General features: G+C 62.5%; 1 protein-coding gene across 1 annotated transcript; it reads right to left on the bottom strand.

Annotated features, from left to right (window-relative positions):
* Nucleotides 1–7,512: 7,512 nt before the first annotated feature.
* Nucleotides 7,513–10,482, bottom strand: SYT8 (synaptotagmin 8). Its single transcript, XM_010601688.3, has 8 exons — nucleotides 10,329–10,482; nucleotides 10,058–10,233; nucleotides 9,523–9,621; nucleotides 9,210–9,377; nucleotides 8,971–9,138; nucleotides 8,658–8,766; nucleotides 8,428–8,561; nucleotides 7,513–8,341 (listed from the first exon to the last, which is right to left on the bottom strand). Exons 1-8 carry the CDS (start codon nucleotides 10,420–10,422, stop codon nucleotides 8,108–8,110), a joined length of 1,182 nt encoding a protein of 393 aa, XP_010599990.2. The 5' UTR covers nucleotides 10,423–10,482; the 3' UTR covers nucleotides 7,513–8,107.
* Between the last annotated feature and the right edge of the window lie 1,362 nt (nucleotides 10,483–11,844).

The raw sequence follows: 11,844 nt of genomic DNA, 5'->3' as shown, positions 1-11,844 counted from the left end.
TATCTAATCTACTGGCCCATGTCCTTGTGATGTTCTCCTGTCTCTGTTGTTTTGATCACATTCTTTCTTTCTGGCATAACTAGTCATTTTAGCTTACCCATTTCATGTCCTGCCCTGAAATCGCCATGTCTAAGGAGCCTTGGTTCTTCGTAGTGGAGAATGGCCACACAGACCCCCACCCGCGTGTTGAGTGCTGATGCTCTGGGGTGCCATTGTTTCTCGGCCCTTCAGTGGACACTGCCAGGCCATGGATGCACATATGTAGTCATGTACACACGCAAACATGCAAGGGCACATAGGTACATGCATTGGGCATGTGCTGGGCTTGCCTTGCTCTCCAGCAGCTAAAACCTTCAGGGCTGTCTTGCATGGCTCCTTGGAGGCTTCATCCTTCTACTCAGACCCAAATCTACAGCATACCTCAGCCCCAGCCAAGGTGGCTGGTGACTTCTCGTGGCCACATGCCTCCCTCTGACCCCAGCATCATCTATGGTACCTGCTGCTTCCCGGCAGCTGTCTGTTCTCCTCCTCCTGGCACCACCCCTTTGGGGGTTCCCTGCCCAGGCTGCTGCTCAGGCCCTGAGTGTGGCAGCCCCTCTCCTCCCCGCTCCCTGTAGCTGCCTCTGCTTGCCTGTGGCTGTGAGACCCTGATCACTCATGTTCCAGGATGCCTGGGCCCTCTGTTGGCCTCCAGACCAGAGGCCCTGTGCCTGTGCAGGCTGCCCTCGAAGCTTCCACAGGCCACCCAGATCCCAGGCCCAGCCTGCTCCCCATCACTCTCAACCTGCTTTTCCACCGGGCCTCCACCCTGCAGAACTGTCCCCATCGCCCTTTCCTGGACTCACCTGTCAACCTCAGCACCACCCCTCCAAGTCCTGTGTATTGTGCCTCTTAAATACCCCCCACCCCGATTAACCTGCCCCCCAAGGAGACGACCGAAGAGTCTATCTCATCTCTCCACCTCTAGTCTTGCCTCCTTACTTCCTATACTCTACCCCTCAGAGATCTTTCAAGAACATGGCTCTGGCAAGGACAGGAAGCATTCCTGAGCCCTCTCTACCTGCCAGCTGCTAGGCTGCAGGCTGTACAGGTGCCCCCGTTCATCCCTCACTGCGGCTGTGTGGGCTACAGGACCCCAGCTCAGGAATCCCAGGCTCCCCACGGCCAGGGCTCATGCTGGAAAGAGGCACACATTGGGTCCGGGGGGCCCTGGCTCCAGGGCGGTGGAGCTTTCAATGTTTGCTTATTTTGTTGCATGGTCCTCTTTGACTTCATTCATTCACTGACCCCAAAGTGATGGCGGTTTTGATACTTGTTGATTTTTTTTTTAATAGACTTTATTTTTTAGAGCATTTAAGTGCTATGGCTCCTAACCAAGAGGTCAGCAGTTCAAATCCATCAGGCACTCCTTGGAAACTATGGGGCAGTTCTACTCTGTCCTGTGAGGTCGCTATGAGTTGGAATCGACTAGACGGCAGTGGTTTTGGGTTTTAGATTTTCAGGAAAATTGTGCTGAGAGTTCCCATACACCCTCTTGGGGCTTCTCCTATTGTTAACATCTTGTGTCTGTGTGCTGCGTTTGTTACAGGGCCTGAGCGAACATTGATACCTTGTTACTAACTCAGTCCACAGTTCGCAGGCAGGCTCCCTCCTATGCTGCACGGCCCTGTAGGTTTTGACAAATGCATAATGTCATTGCCCACCACGACAGTGCCCTACAGCATAGTTTCAGTGCCCTAAAAATCCCCTGTGCTCCGCTGGCTCACCCCCTCCCACTGCGCCCCGGGCAACCGCTGCTCTTTCACGGGCTCTATAGTCTTGCCTTTCCCAGAACGTCCTACAGCGGGGATCGTATAGGATGGAGTTTTTCAGGCTGGCTCCTTTTGTTGGTTTCCTTTGGCTTTTTGTTGTTTGTCTCTGCATGGTCCTCTTTGACTGAATGAATTCACTCATTTATTCACTGACTGTAGAGTGGTGGGGATTTTGAAGTTTTATTTATTTGCGTGATCCTCTTTGACTTCATTCATTCATTCAAAGACTGACATCACAAACACTGTAAATCCAAGATCCAACCCAAGAATTACAATATTCCCCAAACCTACGTCCACTTAGCGGCTTCTAGCCCATTCTGTTCCTATCCCAGATAACTGCTCTCTGGGATTTCATATTTAAGATGTCCTTGCCTTTTTTAAAAATAGTGTTCTCACATTGGGTGTCTGCCTAAGCCCGGTGGGCTGAGCCCCTGATGGAGCTGGTGCCTGGAGTCCCTGCCTCTCCCTGCTTGGTGGGCCAGGTGCCCCTGCACTTTGCAGTAGGCACGCCTGATTCCTTCTTCGGGATTACTCTCTGTCCCTGGCCCCACTGAAACGCTCTCCTGAGTTCCCTGCTTGCCGCGGGGCTGTTGACACTACAGGCTGCTACCTTGGCCTAGAACACTCCACAGCCCCGATACCCCACCTTCCTCTGATACCTGTCCTCCTCCTTCAAGCCTCGCCGAAGACCCCACTGTCCATGGGCCCACTCCAGGCCTGCTTCTGTGCCCCAGTGGCCCCAAAACTCTATACCTCATCTTAGCCTGGGTCCCCCCACAGCACTGCGGCCCAGCTGTGTCCCCCAGTTTGAGCTGTGAGGGAGTGGCTCACCCACCACCCCACCTTCCCCAGAAAAGCCGAGGGGTGGCCAAGACACCAGGCAGCAGATCTGGGTGGGGATTCACAGCTGGGGTTCAAGCCGAAGGGTCTCCAAGTTGGAGGGCCTGGCAGGAGAGTATTCAGAGAAGCCAAGGCCAAACCCCAGGGCTGTGGGGGTGGGGGGCCGGAACACCACGAAGGCCGCCTGACGTCTGTCCCTCATGGCAGCCCCAAGGCTGGGCCCCAGCTGCCCTTCCTGCCTCCGGCAGATCAGTCGCCCAGGGGCAAGGGCAGGTTGATTGGGCTGACAGTCGCTCCATCATGGGGCCTGTGGGGCCTGGCTCCCCCAGAGATCTGAGCCGGGGACCTTGGCAATTCCGCTCTATCACCGGCCCCGGAAGGGGACTGACAGCATGGCCTTGCCAGGGATGCTGTTGTCCAGGCCTGTTAGGGATAGAGCTGAGCAGAAACCAGGCACAAGCCCCCCACCCCCCCACCCCCCGCCCCACCATGGGGCCTGGGTGTAGGGCCAGGTTTGGTTTGTCATCAGTCCCCAGGCCCTTAAGTATAGACCCTGGCCTAGATGTGTCCTGCCTCAGGTGTGCCCTGCCCCATGTGTGCCCCAGTCCAGATGGAGGCTGAGTAGCCCAGGACTTCCCTGTATGCCCCCAGTGAGGCTCTGGGGCCTGAGGTCTACCCTGTGCCCCTGACCAGCCCAGGCCTCAGTTTCCCAAGTATAGCTTAGAAGTGATGCTGCCTGCCTTGGAGGGTGGCAGAAAGGGTCAGAGACCCCAGCCAGGTTGCCGCCGGCCTGGCCTGCTCAGGCCCCACCGTGTGGGCTCAGTGCCTAGGCCTTCACTCCGTCTCAGGCCTCAGTGCCCAGGCCAGTAGGCAGACACAGAAACACGGTGGGTCTGGGGTGCGGAAAGGTTGGCCCAAAAAGGCTGGGGAAGGGGATGAGCAGGAGAGGGAAGTGCGTGTGGGGGCACACTTGGGGCAGCAGCCAGGGGCCCTGTGGCTCCTGGAGAAGGGGCAGCCTAGGGGTCGGGGGTCTGTCCTGCCCACATTGCATTGTGGGGCATGCTTGCCCGTCTCCTCCTGAGCTGGCTGTCCTCGAGTCTGGAGTCAGACAAAGTAAGTCCTAGGCCACTGCCCCCTCCTAGGCTGTAAAAGTGTCATGAGTGCCGGGGACTCATTCCTGGAGCCAGCCAGCAGCAGGGTGGGCTCCATCAGCCATACAGGACTTCCTGCCCTATGCTAGCCATACAACTGGCCCGCGTCCCTGATCACAGTGTCACAGAAGGTGGCACCCGGGAGGTGACAGCCTGACCCACCAGGTGGGCAGTGGACAAGAACGTGCTGCAGGAGGTGGCCAGCAGCTTGGGGACAGTGACTCAGGGCAGCACCAGACCAGACCAGTCATGGGGATGTGCAGCCTTTATTGACCAGTGAGATGGGCCCAGCTGGCTTGGGCTCTGCAGGTGGCCCTGCCAGGTGAGCGGCCTAGGACTCAGACTCAAACATCTTCTTCCGGCCTTCCATGCCTGACTTCTCCTCGATGTTTTTCCGCCAGTCACCCACGTCGCGCAGGTCCCGCTCCTGGAGTGGGGGACAGGCTCAGGTCCACCACCATGGGGCCCAGACCCTGTAAGCTGAATGGCTGGGCCTTCCCTCCCTGCTCCCAGGGTGGGCAAGGACACAGCAGTGCTGGGGCACCCGGGGTGGGGTGGGTGTACCTTCTCGGTGTCCTCCTTCTTGACCTGCTTCAGGTTGGCCCTCAGGTCCATGCACACCTTGTGCTTGGAGCCCAGCAGGGCCTTGAGCATGGCGTCAGCCGACATGCGCACCCGCCGCAGTGGGGGCCGCTTGAACTTGCCCCTCAGGTCAAACAGCTTCTGGTTCATGTCTTCCAGCTGCAGAGGGGAGCCCAGTGAGCACCCAAGGGGGCACTCAGCCCCCACTTGCCCCCACAGCCTCTCCCTTCTGGCCCGGGTCTGGTGTCTGCACCCCAGCCCACAGCCCCTCACCTCCTTGGTGCTCTTCTGCACCTTCATCTCCATGTCATACTTCTCCTCCTCGGCCGCGTCCACCTTGGCATGCAGCTGCTTGCAGAGCTCCTGGGGGTGGGATCCTCAGTCACCATGTCACCCGCTTCCCGCCCCGGCCTCTGTCCCCTGACCACCCCTACAGGGCTCTGCCTGCTTGACAAGTGGGGAAACTGAGGCAGCATCTGGGCGGTACCTGCACTTCGGCCATGGAGCCAGGGAGGTACAGGGGTGGACAGTGCTCGTTCAGGTAGGCCTGCTTCTCCGCCTCGCGACGACCCTCTTCCTTCTCCAGCTCTGTAGCCGCAATCTGAAGCATGACGCTCTGCCGGCAGCCGGGTGGTGAGGGACTGCAGCTGGCCATGGGGACCCCACCGCCCTCTGCATGGGCCCTACCATCCTCCACTGACCCCACTGTCCCCCACAGACCCCACTGCCCCCCACAGACCCCCATTGCCCCCCGCAGACCCCACTGCCCCCAGCAGACCCTGCCACCCTTGGGACTGCCGCTTGTACCTTCAGGTGCTGCCTCCGGGCCGTGATGGCCCTGTTGCGTTTCTGCAGGGCAGGGGAGAGGGAGCCGGGTGAGGGCGGCCGAGGCCTAGCACCCCCCACCCCCTACATCCCCCCTCTGAGCCAGGGGGTTCTGTGCAGAGGAGTGGGTGTCTCCCAAAGCTGAGCTCAGGGACACAGTGCAGTGTGGAGATGGCATTGTTCCCAGGGAGCAGTCCAGCTCCTAAAGGCAGGGGCAGAGGAGAAATGGCCCAGCAGCAGGGGCGGGGGACGCTGGAGGCCGGGGGGTGGAGGGGGGGAGGAGGCAGTCAGAAAGGAGAAGCAATCCCCTCCATGGGACCAGGCCGCAGCCCCACTTCCCCTGACTGTCAGGCACCGGGTACCACTTCCTCTGTTTCATCAGTGCTGTCCTGGGGGGCTGTGGGATGGGGCATTTTCACGGCAGGGGTCGGGAGCCGGCTGGGCATCTACCCTGGGCTTGAACTTCTGACCTCTGACCCATCCCCAGTGGGGGTCCATCCCCTCCATGTGTTACCCCCCCCAAGCAAGTACTCACCTCCTCACTGTCCCAGGGGAGGGGGGAGAGAGAAGAGAGAGGTTAGGGTCACGGTCATGGCTGGTGGGGGGCAGAGCTGGGGTGGTGGGGAAGGGGCTAAGTGGTGGTGAGGTGGGTGGGGGCAGCTGCTGGGGGGGCATGTGGGAGAGGGCAGGTGGCAGCAGGCTGGGGACACGACTTACTCCCCCATCCTGAAGTCCTGAGCTTAAAGCCTGTGGGAGGGAAAGGACAGGTGTCAGGTCACCGCCCCCTAGAGGCAGCAGGGTGCGGCACCACAGGGCACCCTGGCCCCTCCACCCGCCCAGCCTCCACCTCCTGGAAGGGAGTTGTTGTCTTGGAATTCCCCAGGGTGGGGGTTAGAGAAGAGAGTGTCCAGGGTAAGGTCCGGAGGAGCTGCAGCTGTCCCCGGGGGAGGGGGAGGCACCGGACTGGCCAGCGCAGGTGGTGGCTTGGCCACTCGGCTATTTTTACCCCTGCTTTTTTGGCTTCTGGCCGAAGTGCATGAGAGCCGCTCCTCAGCTTGGTTTGGGGGTGTAGCTCCGGGGGTCCCTCGACCCGTAAAATCTCTCTCTGGTGTGTCCAGAGGGAGGTCTGGTCATCAAGGGCTGCCTGGGAGCCCTGCCCCATCCCAGCCGGCCTCCTTCTTCTCTTGTTCACTCAGCTCCGTGGAGGCCCCCAGGGTGGGCTGCTGCCCTCAGTGCCCCTGGCCCCCGACCCCCAGCCCCAGCCCTCGCCCCAGGAAGTCCTCCTTCGAGCTCTCTTGGGTGTGCCCACGCCCCGGCCTCAGCTGCCTCGGCCTCACCTAGTGTCTATGCGGCGGAGCAGAGTGGGTCAGCCGGTGGCGGGTTGGGCTGGTGGGCCAGGGGAGGGGTATAAATGGCCTCCCCTGGGCTGGGCCCCCGCTCAGTAAGGGCATGGAGCCCTCTCAGACCAATGGGGGCCCAGGGAGCCAGCTGGAGGCTCCCCACCTGCCCAGGCTGCCTGGCCTGGCCCAGCCCGAGACCTCGTGCTGCCGCCCTGTCCAAGATGTCTTGGGGGGAGGGGGGCTGTGGTTGGGTTGCTCTATTTAGGGCTTAGTGACGAGTTCAAGAAGCTTTCCCTGTTCTTGCAAGGAACTTGAGGACAGCCACATGTGGCCTTGCTTGCTGGTGCGTAGGGTGCAGGGCTGGGCAGCCCATCTTGAGCTGGCCACAACAGGCTCCCACACCTCACCCAAACGGGTCCATTGGGTCCATCCAGAGCCCAGCCCACACTCTGGCCTCAAGCCCTGCCACCCTCCAGCCCCATCACTGTTGGCTGGTGCCCAGGGTAGCCCCCCTCCAGCTAGGGCTCCCCATCTTGCCCCTATAATCAATTGGGCCCCATTTCAATCAGAGGGAGGGTGGCTTTCAAGGCCAAGCTGACCATGTCCCTCCGCTTCTCCAAGGCCAGTCCCCAGGTGAGGCCTGGACCCCCTGGTGCAGCTTCCAGCACCCTGCTCTCCGGGCCGGGGCTGGGGGTGGGGGCTGCCCTCCGCACATGAGACCCCCTCCCAGCCTGAATGTGTGGCCCTGCTCTGAACGCCCTACCTGGGGGCCGTGCACCTGTGGGCCTGGGAACATGTCCTTCAACCAGCATGGGGCCCTGGGAACCTCTCCCCAACCTGCGGGCGGCGCCACTGGCTGCCCGGGCAAGCCCGGCACTGCCCTCCTCACCCGGCCCAGCCTGCACCACCTCCAGGACCCGGCCCCTGGCCCGCTGTGACTTGGCACCCTGTTGTGTGGGGGCACGGCCCCCACTCTCAGCATGGGGGTGATGGAGGAGACAGCGGATGCAGGAGGCTTTGCTGACTAAAGCCATCCAGATGTGCGGGATTAGGAGGCGCCCCGGGGCCAGGGCTGCACCCCCAAACGCCTGGGCAGCTTTCGAAGGTGTCTACTGCCCCCTGCTGTTCATGTGTGAAGACTCCACAAGCCCTGCCACCGGGTCAAGTCCTGGGGTCTGAGCTGGGAAGGGATGGCCCTTTGGGTTGGGGTTCCCCTCCCTCCATTGCTACCCCCAAATTGTCCCCAATCATCCCCACACATGTCCCCAGGGGGCCAGTTCCCCACCTTTTCCTGAAGCTGGCCCTGACGACCTGTCCACCTCCTCCCCATCTCTCCCCAATTGCCCTGGAGCACACAGCCTGCCTGGAGGAGGTCTGTGCCTCCTGTAAGACCCAGGCCTGCCTGGGGAGGGGCTGTGGGGAGGAGGGGGAGCCCTGACTCGGGACCCAGGAAGGACATGTAGTGGCTGGAGAAGACATTTATTCCGGGGGGTCCTCTTAGGCTGCCTGGACACGTGGCCACGGCTCAGGCTGGAGAAACCGAGGCGTGGGGATGCTCTTAGGAGTGAGGTAAGGGCAGGCGCAGGCGGGGCTGCAGGGCCAGGGCCTGGTCCACCTCTCTGGCGGGCTGCAGGTGGTGCCACTGGGTGACAGGCCGCCGGGCATGAGCCAGCATGTCTGCCCAGTGCTGCAGGGGCTGGCCGGAGGCCCGGGCACCAAGTAGCACCTTCCCCACTGGCCCAGCGCGAAGCTGCGGGCCTCGGGTCCAGACTGCCAGCACCAGGTCCACACTCTGGCTGGCGGGAGAGAAAGACAGTGGTGAGTTTGTCCCTGCCCCTGCGAGGCCCCCCCACCCAGCCTTTTCCCCCTAGGGCCCACCTGGATCTGGCTGAAGGGCACGTGGAAGGTGAAGGCCTCGTTGAAGTAGGGGGTGGCCGTGCCCTTCCGCCTGGAAGACCGTCTCCTCTTCCACTTCCTCTGGTGCAGCACGAGCTGAATCTTCACATAGGACTCTGGGCAGCACAGAGGGCACGGGGCAGAGCCGATTCTGAGGCCCAGCACTGGGCACCCCACCCTCTCTTCACCCCGAGCGGGCAGTCAGCACTCACCTGCCAGCCCCGGCTTCAGGCCTCGGGCCTCCAGCACCACCACAGTCAGCCGGCCGGAGCTGGGCAGGTACCGAAGAGAGAAGCATAGCTCCCCGACAGTCTGCTCGGGCTGGGGCAGAGGACTGGACCTCAGCCTGGGTGGGGCCACACCTGCCGGGCCAGCCCAGGACCCCACACAGGGTCCGCTAGACCCTCGGCCACACCCCTGGCCTCTTGTGCCTCAGGCTCCCTGTTAGCACCCGGGGTGTGGAGCTCCGCCGGCTGTGCCTCAGGGCTGCAGGCTGGGCCGGCACCTGGCGGTCAGTGGCCTCACCTGGGCCGTGCCTGGTGGGCCCAGCTGGTGCCAGAGCTCCAGCACATGCTGCAGGTCCACGGTGCTCAATGGCAGGTGCAGCTCGCCGAGCGGTGCGTGCTGGGAGAAGCGCCTGAAGTCCAGGACCTGCACACGCAGGGTTGCCACGGGCAGCTCAGATTTCGGGACCTGGGGGACAGGGGTTGTGAGCCGGGCCCCTGCCATTGGGCCCAGACCCACTCCAGCTGGCCCAGACCCACCTGGAAGCAGCAGATCTCCTGGAACAGGGGGCTGAGCGTGCTCCGGTGCACCTTGGTCTCATGTGCGTGCCCAGCCTGAGTGGAGACGCTGATGCGGGCATAGGGGTCAGCTGTGCCGCCAGGCGCTGGGGCCCTCAGGTCAGCTGCCTGTTTCAGGCCCACCTTGATCTAGGAGGCAGCGGCATGGGCTCAGCCCAGGTGCTCCCCCCCCAGTGGGCCCCAATCACCCAGCACACACTGTTTGACCTTCACCTGCCCACCTGCCCCACTAAACAGGTGGACTGTCTGGGCCTAGGCAGTGGGCAGCCCTCACCTCCTCACTCCCAAAGTCATACTCCAGAGACAGCAGCAGACTCCCCCAGTGCTGAGGACCCCCCGGGCCACACTCCAGGTTATCCACATCTGGCTGCACCTGGTGGGAGGGGGAGTAGGACGGGGAGACAGGTGCTGCTGAGGCCCTGTCATCAGAGCCCTGGACATCCCACCTCCGGGCAGCACCCTCAGTATCAGTCACACCTCTACCTTCCTGAAGAATCTCCCGTGGCTCCCGACAGCCCGAGGACCAACCCCAGGGGCCAGCACTAAGGCCCTCCAACCTCTGGTCCCAGCCACCTCCTCCTCCTGCTCCCTTTTGCGCTGCCTCCCCCTCACCTTTGCTCCTCTGTGACCCTCACCAGGAAGGACCCGCCTGCCTTGCCTTCAGTGTGCACCTAACCCTTGATGGGGGCTGAGCCTTCCTCTAGCTGCCCTGGCCCTTTGAGGGCTCCAGGGTCCCAGCTGTCCAGGCAGGTCTCTGGGACCGCCCAGCCTAGAGCTGGGCACAGGCAAGAGGTGGTGCCATTCCTCACCAGGTAGGCGGTGGTGGTGCTATGGGTGCTGCCCAGGCCTACGGCCTCCTTGTGTCTGGGCTTCTTGCTGTGACGGCGGCGGCGGTGGCGGCGGGAACACCATATGGCACAGAGGAGGCAGGCAACAATCAGGATACCAGCAGCCACAGTAGTGGTGATAAGTGCCCAGAGTGGCCCTGGGGGCACAGAGAGGGGCCAGGTGCTTCCCTGAATGGCCACCGCCTCCATGGCTGGGCCATCCCCTGCCCCTCTCAGGGATCCCACAACTCACAGGACTTCCTGGTGACGAGGTGTGGAATGAGCCTGGGCAGAGCTGTGGTGCCAGGTGCAATTGGGGCATTGCTGGGGTCTGGGGGGAGCGCCATTCCCTGGCCCTGCTGGTCTGGAGGGCACAGCCGGGGAGAGAGGGTCACCTGGTAGGGTGGCGCCTCGGGCCCCTGCCCGCTGCCCCATTTGCGCAACAGAAGCTGCCGTGCTGGCTCTGCCTGGGGAAGGAGGTGGCCTGGGGTGGCCAGGGGTGTGGGCTCTGAGCAGAAGCCAGTCTGAGGTAGGCGCTGGTCCCTGGCCGAAGCTTGGGCTTAGCTGTCACAGGCCCAGCCTCCTGGCCACCATGCCAGCCCCCAGCCCCAGCCAAGGAGGCCAGGCCTGGCAGCCTGTCTTCACTGGTCCTAGACCGAAGAGCCCTCCCCTGCCCTCCTTCCTCCCTGTACCCTTAGCTAGCCCTGCAGGGCTGGCACCAGGACTTCCTCCTCCAGGAAGTCCCCCAGTTCCCCCCGACTGTCTCCTCTGGCCCCTGTTCAGGCCACAAAGGTGGGGTGGAGGTGGATCTCATTCCTGCCTCTGTCCCCTTGGGGTCTGCTGTGGTTAGCAGTTACACAGGTCGAACATGTTCATTGTGGGCCCAGGAGCGATTTGGAACCACAGGGAGCAAGGCTCTGAGGGGTCACATGGGGGGTGGCGGGCAAAGGAGAGGGGCTGGCAGGGGTGCAAGCCCATTCTAGCAAGCCTGGGCTAAAGGTGCACCCCTGACACGGGTGGGCCCGGGGCCAGCAAAGCCTGAGGATGAGGGTGAGGTGGGGGCAGGTAGGGGCAGGGTGCGGCCAGAACATTCCGGGCAAGCTGACTCAGCTGCCCAGACTCGCCTACCTGCTTGGCCACCCTCTGGTGTGTGGGCGGGGTGGGGGGATGGGCTGTCGTGGCCTGCCTGGCCCCTGCACCCTACCTGCCTGGGGCCTGGGGTGGGAGCACACCTGGCTGGGCTGGCTCCTCCCACCTGCAACCCATCCCATCAGGGAGGCCAGGACTCCAAGCAGGGGACTGGAGTGCAACAACGGGTCCTCTGTGACCCTGGCCCACAGGCACCCCTCTCTGGTCTGCTTCCTCTCTGCCTTCCACGGCCAGGAGCACCAGATAGCAGCCACAGCTCTAGCCTGGGGCTGCTCCTTCTTTGCCCACAGAGACTGGCCCTGTTCTCACCATCTCCAGTCCCACCTGTCCTCAGGGCCAAGCACAGGATTCTGCCTCCAGGAACCCAGCCACGCAGTCTCAGCACCCCCCCCCCCGCCACATCTGCCCCCAGCAGCCTGTGCTGAGCATGGGGAGAGGCAGAAAATTCCAGAGATGACTCCCCTACACACAGCATCAATGCCCCACTCCTGAGCTTTGGGAAGAGACTCCACTCCCCAAACCCACTCAACTCCTGGAACAGGAGGAGGGGGCCCGGGTTGCAGCGAATCTACAGACCAGAACTGGGAGTCCTGCCCCTCAGACCCCATCTCTGTCCATCC

The sequence above is a fragment of the Loxodonta africana genome, chromosome 7 (genome assembly GCF_030014295.1).
Source record: "Loxodonta africana isolate mLoxAfr1 chromosome 7, mLoxAfr1.hap2, whole genome shotgun sequence".
Classification (NCBI taxonomy): Eukaryota; Metazoa; Chordata; class Mammalia; order Proboscidea; family Elephantidae; genus Loxodonta; species Loxodonta africana.
The sequence above is the reverse complement of the archived record's forward strand: the minus strand, read 5'-3'. Positions and strand labels throughout refer to the sequence as shown.